General features: G+C 43.0%; 1 protein-coding gene across 7 annotated transcripts in view; it reads right to left on the bottom strand.

Annotated features, from left to right (window-relative positions):
* LOC118110716 (cyclin-dependent kinase 17) overlaps positions 1-22,098 on the bottom strand; it is a 38,736-nt gene that overhangs the window by 3,954 nt on the left and 12,684 nt on the right. For 2 of the 7 annotated variants that reach the window (XM_035158703.2, XM_035158708.2), the window contains 14 exons: positions 14,293-14,426; positions 11,115-11,240; positions 5,630-5,686; positions 5,395-5,509; positions 5,181-5,275; positions 5,002-5,064; positions 4,578-4,701; positions 3,735-3,855; positions 3,059-3,156; positions 2,837-2,942; positions 2,547-2,589; positions 2,361-2,451; positions 2,201-2,278; positions 326-447 (listed from right to left, as the gene is read on the bottom strand). In XM_035158703.2, coding sequence (XP_035014594.1) covers positions 344-447; positions 2,201-2,278; positions 2,361-2,451; positions 2,547-2,589; positions 2,837-2,942; positions 3,059-3,156; positions 3,735-3,855; positions 4,578-4,701; positions 5,002-5,064; positions 5,181-5,275; positions 5,395-5,509; positions 5,630-5,686; positions 11,115-11,240; positions 14,293-14,426 — 1,355 coding nt within the window. In that variant the 3' untranslated portion in view covers positions 326-343. The other 5 variants (XM_047340256.1, XM_035158709.2, XM_035158707.2 and 2 more) reach the window with 4 other exon arrangements.

Genomic DNA, 22,098 nt, shown 5'->3' with positions numbered 1-22,098 from the left:
GTGGCTGACTCTGAGAAAAAGAGAGTGAGGTAAGTGAAAGTCGAGATGACGCCTGCAGGGGCAGGCCGTGAAATGTGATGGGAGACTGGCAGGAGCAAGAATGGGGAGTTAAAAAAAAAAAAATGAAAGAAACAATAAAAAAAAAAGACATAAGGTCTAAAACATGTGAAATACTGCATCGTTATGTTTCAGGGGAAGCAAGGACGGAAGAGAAATGCAACCTCAGCAGCAAAGATGATGTGACGGACAGAAGAAAAGATGCAAGTAACAGCCACATAGGAAATAAAAGAGGTGAAACTCACAGAATGAAAGAGACCGTATTTACCAGAATGGTAGGGGCCACTCAGCCAGTGGAAGTGGAGGAGAGATTGTGACTCTGAGCCCTGGGATTGGCTGCTTCTCTCTGGAAGTACTGCGAGGGTGCTGAGCCTAGCTTATGGGCCATCGCTTTTTTAGGGGTTGGGGGTGGGGGGGGGGAGCAGGTGGGTTGGGGAGGACGGGAATATTGAAGTGTTGCGGAGGAGTTGGAGTCGGGCACACAAGGGAGACAGAGAGGATTAAGGGAAAAGATGAGCATTTGCGAAAGAGCGTGGGCACCAGGAGAGAGGAGGGGAGGGACAGTTTATCAGGAAACGACAGAGCGGCAGCGGGAAGCGGAAAGAAAGAGACACACACACACACAGACTGAGACTGTGATAAACGCAGAAAGACTTCATCTGAGCACATTAGGCATGCATAGTTAATGAATACAGTGTTTTAAAGTAAAACTCCTGGGATGCTCTGAAATAAACGAGGCAATGTAATTGGTTAACTTGAAGTCATTAAATTAGCATCCTTAAAAATCGAATCGTTGAATGAAAATGTAAATCATGACTCTATAATACAGCGCATACTTTAAACCTGACAGTGAATTAATCAGATTTGACCTTTGGTAAAACCTTCACTTGTGCAGCTTGCTGTTCACTGCTTGTTGATAATCTACATTAGTTCTTTGAGTGCATAACCAATGGCACTGAGAGTAATCTGCTGCTATTAAAACAAGACTAAGAGTCTATAGCCATGCTAACAGCTCTGTGAGGCAGGACTTAAAAGCACAGTGGTGCTTTAAGCTAAATCCTAATGCTATCATCTCGCAGGTCAGTGAGGCTGTGCTTATAATGCTACATTCCATTAAACCTCAGAGCTCAGAATTAACAACCCAGAGTCGGAAGTTGCAACTGGAACGCCCACTGAAATCGGAGTTTCGACTTGGAAGGTCGGAGGAACCTCTACACCCCTGACTATGAAATCAAATATGGCCGATCCATGTAAAAATGAATCATGAAAGCTGTAGTTTTTACTGTTTATTAGCACTTCTGTCATTAAATTTGTTGTACATATAGCAATGTCCAATTACTGTTTGTGGATGTGTTGCTGCTGGGTCAGTATGCGTGAAATGCCGTGTAATGCGTTATTATAATCTGGTTTTGCTAACGATGGCTAGCTGGCTAACGTAAACATTGTTCCTGTTCAACTGGAACGCTATTAACTTGGGTTATTCGGGTGTGACATCATTCTGAGGGCTGAGCTCCGATGTGTACCGGAACGCGGCATAAGCACAGTGCTGCTTTAAGCTAAATCCTACTGCTAGCATGGCACGCTCATTAAGACAAGACATGTAAACATGCTGATGTCTAGCAGGTATAATATGAATGTGCTAATCAGAACTAATCAGAAGTAATCACAGCATGAAGCCGAGGATGATTTAAATACATTAAGGTCGTCTGTATTTGAGCACAAAGCTAAGTACTGGACAAACTGAAAATTGATTTGAAGATGGTCCGGGTAGTCAAGTCTGCAAAATCTAATAACAATTCATGTTCCAGTCTGGACCAAAGTGGTGAACTCACGCTGCTCACTAAAGTCACTAACATGTCTAAAAAGAATACCATCTCCTCTTCCTCCCTCACAGAGCCCAGCAATAACTGATACAGACATGCAACAGAATTATTGGTTTGATACGACAATGGCCAGAAATGTATGTCAAAAAACTATGTATGACCACACAGTGGCATGAAAGAGGACACAAAAAAGACACAGAGAGAAAACCCCAGAGAAGAGTAAGTGGACAGGGAGCAAGACCTATTCTCTATTCCCACCGGGAGTTCCTCATTAACTACTTTTTTCCTCCCCCTCTATTCATCTACCCTGGAGGACTTACTTGACTCTGGGTAGACTGAGGATCTCTTTCCTGGATCTCTCTGGAGCTGGATGTCTTTGAAGGAGAAGATGGATGCAGCTAGAGTAACGACAGAGAAGTTAGTGAGACAGTGGGTGTACATGACATGCGTATGTCCAACAGTCGGACTGTGTGTACTCACTGTCGGCAAGTGTCTGAACCTGATCTCCAAGACTTCGAAAATATGAGTGTCTGAGAGCGTCCTCAGCCGATACTCGCTTCTTTGCCTCAAACTAAAAGAACAGAGACAGGATAGTTAGCTGTTTATCCAAAGTTTTAGGTACACATACGTTCAAATTATTATCCGCACACAGCAATGTTCTTTTACCTGTAGGAGCATTGAGAGCAAGTCGTGACCGTCGTTGTCTATTCTGTAATAGAAAGCAAATATGATAGTGGGAGGGAAAGGAAGGATGGAGTGTCAGTTTAGTCAAATGCTGACATAGGCCATATAGAGCTGTGTAATGTTCCTGCCCTTTCAACAGAGGCGGAAAGGCTTGACTACAGTTTCTCCTGAAAATCAATCCTGCATCTTATCTTATTACATCTTACATATCACAGTCACTCAATACACACACACACACACACACACGCACACGACTGGTTAAATCCACACACCTGGGTGCGTGGTTGACGAGGGGTTCTGGGCGGTACTGTGGGAATTTGTACGTCTTAAATTCTTCACTGGTTGTGATACCTGGCCAAGTCTCTTCAGTAGGGGTACCTGTAAGAGAGGGCAGATCAGTATACACACACACACATGCACGCACGCGCACACACGCACACGTAAAAGCATGGATGTTGCACAAGCAAATTCAAATTCCTCTGGTGTTGTCTTACCAAGGATGCGGAATATGAGGTGAAGCTCATCCTCCACAGTCGATCCAGGGAAAAGAGGTCTTCCGGTGATCATTTCATAAAAGATACAGCCCACACCCCTGGACACACGGACAGAAACAGAGGAATGTTACATCACCTAAGAAACTGTGTTATAGAGTCGTATAGAGGTGTAGATGGAGCCGTTGTAATACATGAGTCCATAACCATTTAAATGCAAGAAAATACATCTTGAACTATAAATGGAATTTCGACAAGACAGTGCCGTGTGATATGTTCCACAATGTTTATATCACAAATTAAGAAAGTGCTCAAATGCTGAGAAACATACACCAAAAATTTAAGTTTCTGCGATTTTACATCCAAAGAAACTACCTAATGTAAGACACACTGCCAAGTTAAAAGAGGGAACTAAATCCAGTCTCAGTCCAGAAATAATTTGCAAAGCACATGAAAAAATTTATAAAAAGGTGTCACTGTTAAACCTTTGCATGTAAACTACAAACTGCAGTTTGTCGACAGACAATGGTGAACAAAAAATTTGGGGAACTGGGGGGAATTAACAGTGGCACAAACAAAAGTATGAAAAGGACATTTAAAAAAAAAAAACAGAAGAAAAACGCTAGTGTTAATGTTTTTTTTTCTAAAACTGTGTGTAATTGTAAATGTGTTTGCTCACCACATGTCAATGGGTGTAGAGTACTCAGTGGAGCCTAGAAGCACATCTGGTGGTCGGTACCATAATGTCACAACTTCATTTGAGTAGGTCTTCGTAGGGACAGACTTGGCTCGGGCCAAACCTGAATTCAAACACAAAAAAAGGGGACATGAAGTTACCCAGATATTACCTTTTGTATCTAATGAGATGTGGTGCACCACAGGTGAACAGGTCAATGAAATACCCTTCCACAACTCAACATACAAGAAAAAACCTTCACATACTGAATGAGATCAGGAGTTTGAGTTGTACCTGCATTTGTATTTTATTAACTTTCTTATTACTTAATGTAACATTTTTTGGAATGTGTAAATGGAACATTATTATATTCATGGATTAATGTTTATTCCACAATCCTGTTCTAATTTGATTATACTCTACAATTAATTTGTAATTAACACAAACACTAGCGTATGACCAGTTGACATATTATAATTTTTACCTACAGAGGGCAGTGTTGGGAGGTTAGTCAAGAGTGTTGTTTGGTTTAAGGAGGAGTGTGGCCTCTAGGGGCTGCTAGTGAGGCTTTAAACCTCATGCAGTATAAAAAAAAAAAGAAACTCTGTAAAGTTTAAAACCATGAATCTGTAAAACCAAACTAATTGTAGCTTTGAGTCTTAGTTTCAACATTGTTATTTGAAAACTGCAGTAGGTATCAATGGAATCAAGCACATGTCAAAGCTGCTCATGTCAAAATCACCAGTTACACCTGCGCTGCCTCCACTCGTGAACTTCTGAAAAGTCAAACCAACACAGAAAGATAACTGAATAAGGCTGATATGGTGATCCTAGTAAAAGCTTTACCAAAGTCTGCCAGTTTGAGCTCTCCTTTTTCATTGATGAGCAGGTTCTGGGGTTTGAGGTCTCTGTGGAGAACCTTCCTTCTGTGGCAGTATGCCAGACCTCTTAACAGCTGGAACAGAAAGATCTGTGGAGAGGAGAGGAGAGGAGAGGAGAGGAGAGGAGACTTAATATTATACAAAGCCATTAAACATTAATTAAACTCTCAATAAACAACCAACCATTTTACTGTTAAGCGCAAACCTTAATAAGCATTATTTCATTATTCTAGAATTGTTATCATTAAAAAACCAAAGCTGTCAGTGTTCCGTCCTATAAAAAAATCTGCAACCTTGATTTTAACTTTTTATTTATTTCAGTTGTTGCACATAGGGTTATATTCAACAACATCTCTTCAGTACTGACCGTTCGTATTATTCTGAATTACCTTGACATTGTGAACACTCATGATGCTCCCACAGTCATCCATGTACTGCTTCAGGTCTTTTTCCTGACAGATGGAGGAAGGAAGTCAGGAAGGAAGGGAAAAAAGGTACCATATGTAGATTTACATGGATAATTCCTTTAAAAACACACACAATAGCCATGCACAGTACAGGCACTCACCAGGTACTCAAACACGAGTGTCAGGCACTTGTCAGTGTGGATAATGTCATGGAGAGTGACGATGTTGGCGTGCTTCAAGTCTTTCAGAAGAGACACTAGAAGAAGGAGACACGTGAGACACTGTCAGTCAAACAAAGACAACGTGCGAGGAGAATTAAAACATCTCATAGCGCAGGGAGCCGCATCCGCAACGTCCCGACAACGGCGTCCTCACCTTCTCGGATAGCCGTGCAGGGGGCACCCTCCTCGTGCTCCAGTCGGATCTCTTTCAGAGCCACTAAATTGTCTGTCAACTTGCTTCGACCCTTAAACACAGTAGCGTAGGTCCCCTGGAGAGAAAGAAAAACACATGTTAATGCATTTGTAAAAAGAAAAAACAACATACAGAGTATTTAAAGACTTTGTGTGTGCTTTGTGTTTCTTTCACAGATTTTCTGTCGAGAGCTCACCTCTCCTAGTTTGTCCAGTTTGATGTAGGTCTCAAGTTTCCCAAAGCCGATTTCAGACTAGAGAGAACGGAAAGAAAAAAGGTTTAGGGACATAATGAGTGCTACCATGATAAATGATCACTAAGCCAGTGCCCCATTTATTTGGTTGTAATCTGATTGTCGACCAGGCTTGGCCACCTCACCATATTTAAAATAACCACTCTTGAATCAAATCCTCCAGGCCATGGCTGATAGTTCAGATTTCAGTCCCAGTGCGGCTGACATTTGGCCTATAACTGCAGGGTCTGAGTCACCAGGACTTGTCATTCTCTGTGTGTGTGTGTGTGTGTCTGTGTTTGTGCCAAAACAACAGCTTGGTTTCTCCAACATTCTCTACCGCACTCAGGCTGCAATTCGATCACCACTGAATTATGGCCATAGAAACATCTGTGTGGAACACCTGCTGACACAGTTCAGCACCACGGAAACTGCACTAGAAGTCCACATCAGTCCGCCAAGGCCAACCCCCTTATCTCGCCATGTTGAGAAAAAAAAAACTTCCTGGATCCACCCCTGTATCTTGATCCATTCCAAATTTGAACGGGCTACTCCTTGGATCATGGTCCAACCCTCCACAAAATGTCCTTTTTTGCATAATCCTGCTGAATTACAAACCAGAATGGCACACAGGAGAGCATATACCTCCATCAAGGCCCAACAGTCCCCTTAAAGTCAATCAAGAAGCACCAAATTTCACACTCTCACTAGGCATCAGTTCCTCTAAATATGCCAGATTTTTTCCATCAAGATGTGTGAGTTATTCCCTGGGAAAACTGGGAAAAGGTTGCAAAACGCAACATCTATATAACACCCATATTTAAATGCCATGTGCAATTGGACAGTGAAAACTCTCCTAAAGGTCCTCTCTGGTTGTATAGCTTTATTATCTATGTATTATATAAGTATCTTTATTTTCAACAGGAGTGGGGACATACAGATGGACTGCACACAAATGCAGGTGCATGACACCTCGTTCAAGAAATTAATTCAGATTTATTTTAGGCTCTAGATGTCTAGGTCACTCAATAACAACATTCAGGATGTAGCATATACACACACATCTCAACAAAATGTCACTTCACCAAAGTGTCTGTGTGACAACATTGTTTGTTGTGTACACAAATTTCTTGGCCACAGGAAGTCAGTATAATGAAAATCTAATATGGGTTGAGCTCATCCACTCCAGACAGCCTAATGGGGATAAAATACCCCTTCTAAACATTTCTATGGATATCCAACAGACGTACTTCACATCTGCGTACGCACCGTGAATTCAGAATTAATCCTGTTCTTAGTTAATAAAGGTTTAGCTGCATAATGTATGTATCCCCTGGGTTTTCAGGTCATGAATTATAGATGGCTGTAGCTATGTCAAGCTGTGATACCCACAGGCCCTGCCTGTGTTTATCCCTCACGCTGACAGTTTCCCTCACTTATTTGGCTTTCTCTGTCAGGGTCGCCTCAACTGCGGTTTATCCGTGTTCGTCTCTCCGAACGTACCCATCTCCCTCAATCTTGTGCTGGCCCGTCCCATCATGATGCGGATACGAGTGCCAGGCCAACGCTTGGCTGTGCGGGGGGGAGGGGGTCTCCAGTGACCAAGTTAGCTGATGAAGCATGTGATATCTTTAAAGCCATGTCCAACAGCCAGCATCCCGACACGTTTCGGACTCAAGAAGACACACTTACACGGGGAAACAAGTGTATTTGTGTGTGAGCAGTTGCGGGTATGGGGACAAGTTTTAATTCTGCATAATTAATTAAGAGACATAATAATATTTATGTATTAAACCCAATGTGTCTGTTTTTATATCTGTATTTGATGATGCTTGAGTTACGTGTGCATAGTATGTGTGGAGGGATGTTTTGTGTGTATTAGATTGTGTGTCCCTGTGGGCAAGAGAAAACTGAATTTTTTGATGATGAGACATACAACCTATGCTGAAATGTAAACACACTCACCCTGCTCACACACACACACACACACACACACACTCTCCCCCCCGTGTTTGTGACAGGGGCTGTCAGGAGCTGTGTAGCTCTTTTGACAGAGGAGTCAGTCTCATGCGCACACGCGCGCACACTCAAAAACATACAAAACACACATTCATAACCACCCCACTAAAGAAATGTGTGGCCTCTCGCCTTTTTGAAGCATCTATAAAACAAAAGAAAAGCCCAGCTCTTCACCTCCAGCCCATTCTCTGCTTACAGTGTGCAACTGCGCTCCCTATCTGTGTACCTTACAATGCTTTTTGTATGCGCGTGTATGCGCGTGTGTGTGTGTGTGTGTGTGTGTGTGTGTGTGTGTGTGTGTGTGTGTGTGTGTGTGTGTGTGTGTGTGTGTGTGTGTGTGAGCTCGTCCCTGCGTATGCTTTTGATGGCAACGGGTTCATTCCATTTCCAACGCTCCAGTGAGCTTACTCAGCAGAACTAGGTCAGGCCAAGTTTGAGTGATCAAATTAAAGCAACATAAAACCCCAAAACAAAATGTGTGCTCTGTCTGAGCCCCGTACAGGAACCGAGGAGATGTGCAGATAAATGGACCGACGGCAAAAGGGAGGAAATGTGAGAAGAAAAAGATGTCTGCAAAGTGGATCGAATGTGTATCGGGAAAAAAGTCCATTACCTCTCGAGCACTGAGTGGGAGAGGGAAAATGACAGCCCTCCACTAAGAGGAGAGGTGGCAGTAAATGGGATGTGGGAGGAGAGCCGGCTAATTAACATGATGTAGCCGGTCAGGGCTTCGATCAATCAGCCAGTAAACATCTTGCTCTGCGTCACCTTCTACATGTGAACCCGCTGATCACAACAGAGTTTGACCAAAAGGGAACGGACAGAAAATTAAGTTGAGTCAGGATGTTTTCATTTATCAGATTTTATATATAGTGAACAGCAAAATACGTAAGTAATTAGCGAGAGGGGCACATAAACTGGTGTCTATGAGTTTGAAATTAATAATATATTAATATTGTGTCGCTGTGGGGCTGAATGGGTTAGAAAAAAGTGTGACTTGAGATAAAAATGACAACTCGTTCATTGGTAGAGTGGGTCATCCACTAATCAGGAGGTCGTGGTTTGATCGCCGGCTACTTCTGTCCGTGTCTTTGAGCAAAACACCGAACTCCAAATTGCCCCTGACGGCTGCACCAGCAGTGTGAATGGGATGCAGGATAGGGAAGCACTATATATAGAAGCGCTGTATGAATGCGTGTTCAAATGGGTGAATGTGACTTGTAGTGTCCAGCGCTTCCAGCGGACGTTAGGACTAGAAAGGTGTTTGATCTCAGTCCTCAGCACCATGGAACACTGGATCTCATTGGACGGCCCTGTGAATAATTGATTCGGAGTGGGCAGCAGCCATGAGAGAAAAGCGATACCAACCAACTTCACTTACATTACATTGGAAGCCATTCAGAGATCAAAATACAAAGTTTCAGACACGATGCACCTGTTATGCGACACCGGACACATGTTCTATGTTACGGTAACAAATGAGCCCCAAAGCCGTTACATCACTGTGCTCACATTCAGTCAATTTAATCTTCAATTAATTCAATTAAAGGATGACTAAGGACACTTGTTCTTTTGAGACATGGCTATATACGTATATTTGGGGAAGCTGGGGGATGAAAACAATTTTTTATCATTTGTAACCAACTGGGGATTTTGTTCTTACTACAGGTGCTTAAACTGTCCCATGGCACAAAATAGGCCGCAAACATACAGTGCAACTAGTTTAACGCACAGTCAAAAGCGTAATTCTGCTTGGTTGCACCATGCTAAATAAAGTAAACACTACAACGGCACTCAGTCGAGCCCATACCTCTGTTAAGGCCCCTTAAAGTGAATCACAATTCACACATGCATAGATATCACTTCCCTAAACGGGCCTGTCTTTTTCAATAAAGATCCATGAATTATTCCCTGGGAAAATGGTGAAAAACATCCCATTCTGCATTGTTTTCTTGGATCTGCACAAACATTTTATTCGTGCTTCCCTGCCCCATCACACCACACCCTTCCACCAAGTTTCATGGATCTAGTTTGGTAGTTTTTGTGTAATCTTGCTTACAAACAAACCCACAAAAAACTGTCAGGGGTAAAAACCTTAGCAGAGGTAAAGATAAGCTCTACATAAACTTTGCATTCCAGTGAAGGCTGGTTCTATCGTTCATCAAAGCTGCCATTTATTTTTTTTTCTGTAACTCCACTTTGCATATTTGTTCCTCCTTTTTTACAGCATCTTATCACTTTTTAAAACATGTCTCCTTGTCATTAGTTCCCCTCATCATGCCTCTCTGCGTCTTTCCCTCTCTCCTCCCTGCTCTCTGGCTCACTTCAAGGTGTCCCAGCGTGAAATCCTAGTCAGGAGAGGAGCAGCAGCAGATGAGTCTGGCACCGCTGCTGAATTATTGATTCATCTATTGCATCACGTCCATGCAACAACCGCGGGCAACACGCGAGCTGACAAACAACGTCAGAAAACTCGTTTATTTTGTGAAGACGCAAACATCCCTACAGTCCATCCTCTTCTTATGATCCGCCCTCACACCCATAAACCTCTCTTCTTCCCAGCAAACTTTCCTTCAAACATTCCTCCCTTTCATCTCCACGAGACTCCTGCAGAAAAGCTGTGTCATTAAATAGCTTCAAGCAGGGAGCCGGAGGCAGGGCACAGGCCTCCGTTCAATAATTACAGCAAAACTGCTTGATGGAGGGCGAACCCTTAATGCTTTCCCATAGAACTTCCAGACTTGTGGGAAATCGTGTTGTAAGTACAATGCACCAGTAAGGCAGAGTGAGTTGGATTTTTAAGAGAACGTGCATGGGAGAGAGTGGGGGAAACACAGATCAGTGCACTCAGTCGTGTATGAGGGGAAACTTGAGAAATGAGTGTGATCGGAGACACAAAGGAGTGATGGGAAATAAAGGGTGACCAAAATGAAAAAGAGAGACGGAGCAGGAGTACTATAGCAGCAATACAAAGGGGTGTAAAGGGACATGCTGCATATTCATGAATATCTGCCTTTTCTTACCAATCAATCCCCCCCCCCTCTGTCACCTCTTCTCTCACCCACCCCCAGTTTCATACTCATACTCAGTCTTGGCCTGGATACATAATATACACTCCATCATTCATTCCCTACTGAGCCATTGTAAGCTCTATAGCATAACTCAGTTTACAATGAGTCCATGTTTGTATGTGTGTGTCAGTGCATATAATGGCCTTAGAGGACCATGTTAAAGGTGCACAATGGCCCTTAAAGTTCATATTACTTTTGTTTCTCAACAAAGAACAGCACACACCGAACAGTGCTCCCAAAAATACCCAGGGACTGAAAAACAACAACACCAAAGCGGCCGACTGAAACTAGTTTCAGCTGCTTTGCACACATATACACAAATGCAAATATACACACAAGCGCACACACGGAGCACTGACCAGTGAAGCACGTCGTAGCCTGCGGCTCATGGGTTTGTCGAAGGGCGGGCTGTTCATTGCGAACTTCTCCAAGTAGCCCTCCGGTAGCCTGATATCAGCTGGGAGAGACAAACGCTTGTTTATGTCCTGCAACAGAGAATATGAAGAGAGAAAGAAAGGTTTATGAGTATTGTAATACATCATCTTCAACTTCTACCTAAATTCTAACCATATGACAGTAGTCACATGTTTGAGGGAGGAGTCTCCTCCTCCATTTCCTGTTCCCACATTGAAAAACATTCATTTGCACAGTAATTCAGCTTCATTCCATAAAATGTGCAGATAGAAGAGGACATATTTTAATACAAAATAATCAAAACAAACAGGATATGTGAAATCTTTTAAATGTGCTGTAACATTAGCTACAAAATATAAATATTTATAAATGAAGCCAAAATAATCACAATTTCATATGTAAACAGTTAAATAAGGAAGGGTAAAGATGACTTGACGTCTGAAACAATCTCAACTTTAACAACCTGATTTGTGTATTAACCAACCATCATTAACCCTGGAGATACGTATTTCTGAGCCAGTTGAAAGACTTGAATTTTTTTAAATCAAGACATGGTAACTTGGCCTACTTTTAACACACACACACACACACACACACACACACACACACACACACACACACACACACACACACACACACACACACACACACACACACACACACACACACACACACACACACACACACACACACACACACACACACACAGCAGCTCAGTCAAATCTTCGGTTGTCAGGTGCCGTCTGCTTTTGTGAATGAACGACAGTTGCAAGGTGTCAGCACAGAAAGGCCACTACATAAAAGGACGAGGTCCAAATTGGTTGCTGGCAAGTTTCAGGCTTATTTTCTGAACACAGTGTTGGCAGAGTGAGAAGGTCGGCACACCGCTGGTCCCACACTCCTCTCCACAAACTGGAACACATCTGGAGGCAGTCTTCTTGTTATAAATCACGGTTGATATTTTGTTCTCCTGTTCTCAAGTCTAAAGTAGCTGATTTTTCTTTCAGTGTGTGAACTGTACCGATGTCAAGATCGTGATTTCAGTCAGGAACTATGGTATCTCTTGAAAAAGTTACATTCAGTCGGCCTTCTGCTTATGATGACCTTATTTTTACACCTTGTTTTTTTAACCCTATACTTTTACCACAAAGCAAAGGTAAAGTACCAGGGACCAAACTACTCCACATCAGCTGGAATAGCTTTCACTTCCTCATCCTTGCTGGAATGCAACAGTGGGCTGTTACTTTTCCCACAATGCATTCCTCCTATATGCTATCCATGTAGGACGTGTTCGCTGGCAAGGTGCGAGTCACATGTTGTTTCCATGGCAGCGGCGGCTGGCCCAGTCCCAACCGCCCCACAGTACATACCCTCGATGTGTGTGTGATGCGAGTGTGTGATGATGTGTGTGTGTTTACATCTGAACGTTAGTGGGACCATGGAGGAGTGTGTGTTTGTGTAAAGATGAAAGGCTGAAGGATTTCACGCCTGAGACGGTTTTATCTGAGCTCATTGGCAACGATAACAACAAGCAGCATTACATACGAGCACATTGCGAAAAATACAACATGACCTGCAGACCTTAGAGTAATTTATGCATTTTAAAGCTCAGCTGAGCGTCTGATTCATAAAAGAGTAAAATACAAGTAAAGCTGCAAATAGCTGCCACAAAAATAATAACTCTCTCACAAATGCACCAAATATTTCATGCAACTCATACAACTAGTGACCTCTGATGTGCAACAACAGACACTCGCACAAGTGCACTCTCCATGCTAGTTTTTCAAAAGGACAACACTGGACACAAGTTGACAAAGACATTGACACTCATGCCCTCTTATCCACGGGCACGGACTGAATAAAGACCCACATATAAACACACGTGTCCCCGTACTCACAAAGCAGAACAGCTCTAGTAGCTCCCTCATTGTCCTCCTTAAACGTGTCTTTCTGTACAGTCACACACATGCGCTTTCACCGATGCATGTCTCTGACCTGCCACATGACTGCACACACACACTGACGGAGAGAGAGCGAGAGAGTGAGGGGGAGAGAGAGAGAGAGAGGAAGAGGGAGGCTGGCACTGTTGTAGAGTGCCATCCACATGCTCAAAGGAGGAGGATGAAGAGGAAGAGGAGGAGGAAGAGGAGGAGGAGGAGGAGGGGAACGCATGAGCAGAGGAGAGAGGAATGGACAGATTCCTGAGGGGAGAAAGGCAGATGGGGGGAAGGGGTGAACAGAGGGGGATGGCTGAGAGGAAACACTGCGCTCTCCCGCCGTTCATTTTGTCCTCCACATCTTCCTCCTCTCTCTTATCGTCCCCAGAGCTCTGTTCCTCCGGTTTCTCCTCTTTCTTTGTCATACCAATAATTAGTCCTACGTCCATAATTACTGTCTCACCCCAGCATTTTCCTTTCCCCTCCCCCCCTCGTCTTTCCCTCTCTGTGTGGTAAACATGGTCTAAATTAGTCCCTTCCACTGTTCACAGCAGTCAGAGGAAGCAGCCTGTGTGTCCAGAGGCATTTCTCGTAACACTGCTGCGCTCATCACTCTGCGACTCCTTCAAAACACACACGCACCCACACGGACACACACACGCACCCACACGGACACGCGTGCGCAGACTGACCAAGACATCAGGTATGTGGCAAAATAAAGCGACAAATTTACCTGTGCTTGGTCGGCACAGGTGCACTCCCACTGACATGCAACTTAATGTACGTTAAATATGATGCTCTCAGATTTTGGAGCCCAATGTGTACACAATTCTGCCGCATCATTAAACTCAATTGATTTTAGTGCACATCTGCAGTCAGCTGAAGCCGGTGAATGGGCCTGTGCGATTTATCTGTCAAGCGCTACCATCTGGCAGACTCGATCGTCGTCTCCTTAGCATTTCCTATCAACTGAGTTGTGAACAGTGAAGGAGTGAGTAAATTGTAAGGTCACTGTTGAATCTCAGTGAATAATGTCTTGTCCATGTGAGCTTTTCTCTGGATATATATATATATATATATATATATATATATATATATATATATATATATATATATATATATATATATATGACCACACTATGTCTGGTGTGTGTGTGTGTGTCAGGTGTGTCCTGGCTTTCCGTACTTCATTAGAGATGCGCCGATGGTGGTTGTTCCTCATGCGAACCCTGACCGGACTCTGGACCTCATCAGAAGACGTCCCAGACGCCTGGTCGCTCTCTCCATCTGAACCCATCTTCACATTCTCATGGACGATACCTAGAAAACACACACGGACACAAACACACACACAGGCAGAGTGTTATTATCAGGAATTACGATCTGTGAAATTATACTGGCTGGAAAAACCAAACCTGAGCTGAACATTTTACGTTCCTCTTTAATATCCTACAACGTACTTCAACACAGATTATTTGTTTAAGTGTTTAGTTGTAATGACACTGACGCTCTTTCACTCTTGTGTATTGTCGTCCTATTCTCCAACCACGCAGGGGTGTAAAACGAGTGCAGGGCTGAGATCGATATTACCCTGCATGCAATGGGAGCTTTCCCATCACTGCCTGCCAGTGCAACCCCCCCACCCCCACCCCCACACACACACACACACACACACACACACACACACACACACCCCGGTCCACCCCAGAATCCATCTGATCAATGAGTCACGGTGCTGCAGACAAGACTGCCTCCTTCACTGGTGAGTGAGTAAATGTGGGGGGAGGGTTTCTCTTCGGGTTTGGTTTCATTGATGCCTGATAGCTCTGAAGTCTGGGTCATGTGCAGCACATACAGTATGTGTGAGTGGGTGTGTGAGGGAATCTGACGACAGATAGAGTTCATCCATAGGGACTTTTGTCACCGTCAGCACAAGGGGTCCTGATGTGAGACAGATTTTTAAGGGTTCAATCTAGAGTTAGTGTTAGATTAGGTTTTTTTTAGGGTTAGGGGCAAGAGTTAGGGTTAGATTTTTAGTTGTGGGTTAGGTATAAGGGGCTAAGGAATGCATGACGTCAATAAATGTCTCCCACGGGGATAGTTAAACAAGTTTTTTTTTGGTTGTGTGTTTGTTTTCTATTCTGTATAGAGGGGCTTGGCAGACGTCAAAGCTCACTTTACCATCATCTACTGTGTACACGTTAAACAGCCGCCATCAGCTGAGGAGAGGGAGATAGAGGGGAAGATTGGGGAGGATGGCTTTGACGAGAAGAAGAGATGAACTGGAAAGAAAAGATAAGTCCCTTGAGGGACTGAGACACCTCAGACACAGGACAGAACAAGGGAGGGCCAGATAGGTAACGCAATTTATTATAGAACACAGAGCAGGGAATTAACACCTGAGGTTGATTCTAGGTCATGTGTGGCCCCTTTATGTTGGCAAGTTTTCAAAAAAAGATGACTGGTTTCTACTGAATAAAAAAAATATCAAAGATACAATATGGACAAAATAAAGCAACCTGTCTTTGTATTTTAATGATCTATAAGCATCATTATTTTTAATAATAAGCACTGCTTAAAGCATGGACTGAAAACATATTTGCGAAGAATGCGCCATATATTATCCTTGATTTCAAGCCTATACCGCAAGAGGAATGGGGGAGGACAGGAGAGCAGAGGTGCCTGGCACAGATAGAAGATTATACAACCTGCATTTCATCTGTTCATAAATCTTCAGTTCATGTTCAGTTGATCTTGATATGTTTTTATTTGTTATTTTTATTATCAAAATGAGAAATGGTGAAGAGAGTGACCCGGAGAAGTAGATTTAGTATCTCACCGTCATGTGTCCAGGTTGTTTATCGGACTCTGCTGTTCTCTAAATAAATATAATATAATTTCAGTAAATGTTCCTCTGTTGGCCAAACATTCAAGTCAAAGTGTTGAAGACAAAATGTACTTGGCTTTGCAGAAGCTTCTTCAAAATTGGATCAAAAATGGATTCAAATAAAGTTTTTGCTTGTAACTCTAAACAGAATAAATTCATACAAAAAACTGTTTTCAAAGTCCCTGCACATAAGAAGTTTTTGCCTGTGTTTAGGTTGCAGGTTCAGTTGTAGAATAACTAGACACAAAATGGATGATTTTTTTTTTCTTGTGCAACCGTCATGTTTTTTTTTACAAATGGGGGCATACTAATTTCTCATTTGGCCTGAAAAATAGTGCATATAGCTGCCGTGAATGGGGGAAAATGTCCCTGGGGTAGCACGGCCCCAGACCCACTTAGATGTGGGATAAGCCCCAAATGTTTACAACATCTGCCTCCAGCCCTGGTGCTGACAGCAGCGGTTTCATTGTCACTAGTTGAGATGTAAAGATATCCGTGAAACAGTCTTGACATTTTACAGTATATGTTTACATAACAGATATTTGTAATTGAGTTTGAATAGAAGTCACGACTCATAATTAAGTTACAGATGTCAAAAATCTATTCTTGATATCTACAACTACAAATTTCTGCCACTGATAAAATGTGGAATTAAATGAAATTCATGACCTACTGTGAATTAAAACCTTCCATAAACAGACGTTTTCTTCCCGACACAAACAGTCAAACTACCTGTATAGATCCACGATACTAATTTCCACCTACATCTGTCCATTAGTCCAACTATCTGTTGACAAAAGCAGCATATGCTCATTAGCAAAACACATCTCAAACACAATCCATGTGTAAATGCTCAGTAAACCAACCAGTCTGATGTAACCGCCTGTGGCCTTGAATCCAGACACAGTGATACAGGGGATGTGTATAAAGAACAGCTTGGTAAGAAAACCGAGCAGCGAGTCGTGATATCAGGAATCAACCCTCAAAGCCCTGATGGTGAAACACTAAACTCAAGATAACCAACACCAGAGCGAAGGGAAACTGATCCACGATACCTACATTCCGACAGACGCACACATATGACCACACACACACACACACACACACTCACGAGCAGCGGGTATCCAGTACTGCTGTTATGTCACAGCTCTTTCTCACTTTCAGAGATACCTGGAGTTTGTCTGTTTGTGTAAACAGTGAAGCGGATGCGGGTGCATGACACAGGACGACTGACCTGGGAGGAAACAACTTAATAAGATAATGCTCAGCAAACACCTGCAGAGTTTGCTTCTGTCTCTCATATTCCAGCTTTTCCCAACACATTTTAACACTTTCACTACTCAAAATGGAAACGGACACACAAGAGTACTTTTTTTAAATTGTCAATAATTCCTAAAATGTCATTATCAAAATCTTATGACAACTAAATGTAATTGAGGCTTGATATTTGACAGTTTACTCTTAAACTTTATCATATATAATCATAAATAAAAAGAAAATACAAATACAACAAAATACCTGTTTATGGACCTTGAATTAAGAAAATACGTTTTTATTCTGTAAAGTTTTCAAGTAAGTTTGTATTTTTAAATGTTTTTATATCAGTGATAAACATACATGGTGATACCAAAATGTCTGTGAAAGGCTCATATTGGGCGAATTTTTATCAGCCGATAAATTGGGCGGGTTCTACTATACACACAATGACACACACACACACACACACACTAATCTCTCGGGACTCTCTCTCCCAGTCCTCTGCAGGTTCTCTCTGCTCCATTTCCATCGCAGACTAAGGGCAGACAGTAAGTTTCATGAGTTTCACCTGGCTGCCCTAGTTAAGGTTGCTGACTCTCCACTAACACGTCCTGAAGAGTGAGTGTGCTGCTTTTAGAAACATCCTTACCTCATTCAACTCTGCATCTACACCGCTAAGGTCTGAGCTGGAAATCCACCTCTGCCGAATGTTGGCAGTGCCTCAGCAAATGATTGAAAAGCCAATGGAGAGGATGTTGAAAGAAGTAATGTCAGTCTAAGACTCGCTTCAAGAGCTTTTCAAAGAGTAATGAAATCCAGTTTTTTGGTGTCTTTTTTTAACCAAAGCCCTCACTCCGCAAGGCTGGATCTCGAGTTCAGTGGGTGGCTCATTGGTGCAGTGGTAGAATGAATAGACCACATGCAATACTTACAGGCTTTGAACTCTTCTTTTTTATTTCTTAGGCCAATTTCTCAAACTGCTTGTAATGTAAGCACAGCACATCATACTGTCTGGCATATTTTTGTGTGAGTAGTGGGAATACAGATGCTGCAGTCATTGTGCTAAAAAGCATGTGAATTAAAAATTCAAAAGAAGAAGAGCTTGATGGCCTCTTCACTTCTCTGAGGAGTTCATTGGTTCCCTGAAGTTACACACACACACACACACACACACACACACACACACACACACACACACACACACACACACACACACACACACACACACACACACACACACACACACACACACACACACACACACACAAAGTGTTCCGACTCAGAGATTGATCTTAACTTCATATTTCCATATATACACAGACATATTACATGTGCTAATACAATGAGAATACAATTATTCTAAGACTTTATGACACAAACTATCTAATCTATTGAACAATGTTTTACCCAAATGTATTAAACTATATATATGAAAACTGCTGTTACGTGATCAGTATATTTGTTTGCCTGTGAGCCGATGGAAGATCAGCATGCAGATGAACTTGATGCTGTCAGCGATGAGACTCACCGATACGGAGTCCCGGACCAAGACGCGAGTCTAGCACTCGAAGCATGCGGAAGGGCGACAGCCTCAGCGGGGCGTCTCTCTCCCCCATTCTCGCCCCATCTCCCACTTTAGGTTCCTCTATCTTGGAGTCTCCCACCCTGATGGGAGCACGTGCGGGGCAACCTTGGGGGTTGCCCGACGTATCCATCGTTCCAGAGAATTCAAAGCGCTACAGCCGAGAGGTGCGTATAAAAACCTCAAAAATACATTTCACCGAGAGATTTTGTCAAGAAATAGAGGCCCCAGTTGAGATCATTTCAGTTCAGTTGACCTGTCAGGGGGGGGAAACAAGGAGCTGTCACTAATTATGGATCAAATCTATTCTTCACGCTGCCTCCTTCCTTCCAGGTGAACCACATGCGCAAGTCTTACATTGGAAGGACAGTGCAGGTTGCACCGGCACACGAAGAACAATACAACAACTCCCTCGGCTGCTACTCCACTTTAACTGACTCTCTCTCTCTCTCTTCCTGTAGACACTCCCTCTCTTCTTTTCCTCTCTCCGCAGTCTCACGCTTGCTTGCTGACTAAGGAAGGTCAAACACTGTGCAGGTACAGGCAAACCGCTGCAGACACTGTCCGAACACGCGCCAGCTGTAAACTGTTACACCCATCATCTATCTCAAAATAATAGGTGTTGTGTCTCCATTGAAACAACACATGAGCACAGGGACTCAAAACTCTCCCTCCAGGAAGTAAAAGGCTGTCATCTGTCTGCTCTTCAAACTATCTGACCTCTTCGGCTCCCAGCTCCTCCTTTCAAGCTTTCTCTCTGTTTTTTTCCCCCTTTACAGTCCAGCGCCCAGTCTTCTTTCTCTCCTCCTCTCTCAGATCTCCTCCTTCTGTTATGCAGCCCACCACTCTGTTCAGGCAGTCGTAGCGCTCTCCCCGTCTCTCGGCTGCTCCCTCCTTGCCTCTGGCGCCCCTAGCAGTGTTTCCAGTGTTGTTGGTCGTCCTGCTCCCTCCCTTCACCTTGCGATTAGTCTCCTCCCTCCTATATGATAGCATTATCTCTCGCTCTATCTCGCTCCCACCCTCGCTCTTCCCATCTCTGTCTGGTTCAGGAGATGGTGTTAAATATACAGTACAGTCTTGCTCTTTTTTTCCCTATTCGGGAGCCAATGACAACATTTTCTGCCTGATCAGCCTCTTTTTTTTCACTCCGTCTCTATCGCTCCATCTCGTTTGCCTGCTCTCTCTCGCTCCTTCCCTCCTCCACACCCTCTGCGCCTCCTCGTCCTTATCGCACTCTAGCACAGAAATTGAAACCCTGAGTGACGCCTCTGGCATCCTGAGCTCCCATCTTCTCCCTCTCATACGTTTTCCCTCTACCTTCCGTTTTCCTTCTCCGTCGTTCCCCGTGGACCTGAAGCACAGGCCATTATTTATCCACCACCTGCGCACACATACACAAGTGCTCCCCTGCACGTGCCACTGCACATAGTTACTGCACATGCCCTTCAAGACCGCACACATGCATCGCTCTGCCACACACAGAGCATACAGACGATGCATGATTACAGTCTGTGTACAAATCAAGGAAGGCAACTATCTACGACTACAGGATGCATGCATGCATGCATCTATCTATCTATCTATCTATCTATCTATCTATTACTAACCCATATATCCATATCAATCTATTACACTTAATACTCCATTGCAGGCATTTTAAAAGTAATAGTTACTACTTACTTTTCCAGTTAAAGTTGCAGTGTGAAGAATTTAGTGACATAAAGTGGTGAAGTTGCATGTTGCAGCTGAATACCTCACCTCATCCTCCCCTTCCAAACATGAAAGAGAAGCTGTGGTAACCTTCAGTTTTCATAAAAACTCAAAAGGATGTTTAGTTTGTCCTGTCTGGGCTACTACAAGAAACATGGCGGCCTCCATAGAGAGGACCCCCCACCCCCCGATGTAAATATAAAGTATTTCAATATAAAGGGCCCATTCTAGGGTAAATAAAACAACAATTGGTATAATTTAGATGGATCATCACTAGCATTATTTTATATAAAATGTCTGTCAATAGATCCCTTTCACCTAAATCTTACACACTGGACCGTTAAGTTAATTCTGTAGCCAACACATCCATCCATTTCTAGAGGTACTGCTAATCTTTCCAGGGTTGCGGAGGCGTTAGCTGAAGCCAATCCCGGTTGACATTGGGCGAGAGGGGGGGTTACACCCTGGACAGGTTGCTTGCGTATCGCAAGGCCAACATACAGAGATTTAAAGTCTCCAATTAACTTAACCCAAGTCTGCATGTCTTTGGACTGTGGGAGGAAGCCGGAGTACCTGGAGGAAAGCCACACAAGCACGGAGAGGACATACAAACTCCACACTGGAAGACCCCTGCCAAGCTGGGATCTGAACTGGGACCCTTCTTATTTCATGGGAAAAATGTGAATCTTTTATTCAGAAGATTATGGCAGTGGGAATGTATTTTTGAGAAAAACAGATGGAGGCATAAGGCGACAAAGGACGATTCAACTGTATCAGCTTATGAGACACGCATGTGTATTTTTGATTAACATTCCATGACTACCAGTGCATAAATTGCATGCATATTTCCATAGGTTCCCCATAAAACGGACCTCGCCGCCATAGAAACTAACATCATAAGTGTTTAAATAAATGCATTGAATGGCGACTACATCCAAAATGTCAGCAAGATAAAAGTATTAAATGCCATCTTCCCTCACCATAATCTCAAGGATTAGAACATTAAACAAAACTGTTCTTCAAATGTGTTCCGTTAGGGTTAAAACCTCACCTCTCCCTTCATGTCAATAACCAGGTTGTCTCTTCACTGACAAAACACAGAGGCTCACACACCCTGCATGTCAATAAAGATGTACTTATACACAACCAGACTTGGCAGCAGACACAATGTGATGGTACAATTAACTTAGATAAGTACATACATGAGCTCATCGCCATCCTGTTTACTCAGCACATCTTGAAAACATATTTACTTTATTTAATTAGTTGGTGTGAAGAACATATTAAAATGAATATTTGTCTACAAGCATGCTGTATTTTTTTAAATCTAAAACCTACATGACACTGGTTCATTAGGTTAGATTCAAGTAAAGAGTAATGGCCATTTACAGTGCATTGACAGACATATATTGATGTAGAGTGCTGCATCCTCGACTTTCATGCTGTGTAAAATGTCAAGGACAAAAGCTCATCCCTTCACCCATCACTGTCTCTTTATATTCACATGCGGCTGTAGGCCAAAGATTTCTCTCTTGCCCTCTACAGCCTCCTTCACG

This window comes from Hippoglossus stenolepis, chromosome 6 (assembly GCF_022539355.2).
Source record: "Hippoglossus stenolepis isolate QCI-W04-F060 chromosome 6, HSTE1.2, whole genome shotgun sequence".
In the NCBI taxonomy this organism is placed as follows: Eukaryota; Metazoa; Chordata; class Actinopteri; order Pleuronectiformes; family Pleuronectidae; genus Hippoglossus; species Hippoglossus stenolepis.
This window is presented reverse-complemented; position numbering and strand designations above follow the sequence as displayed.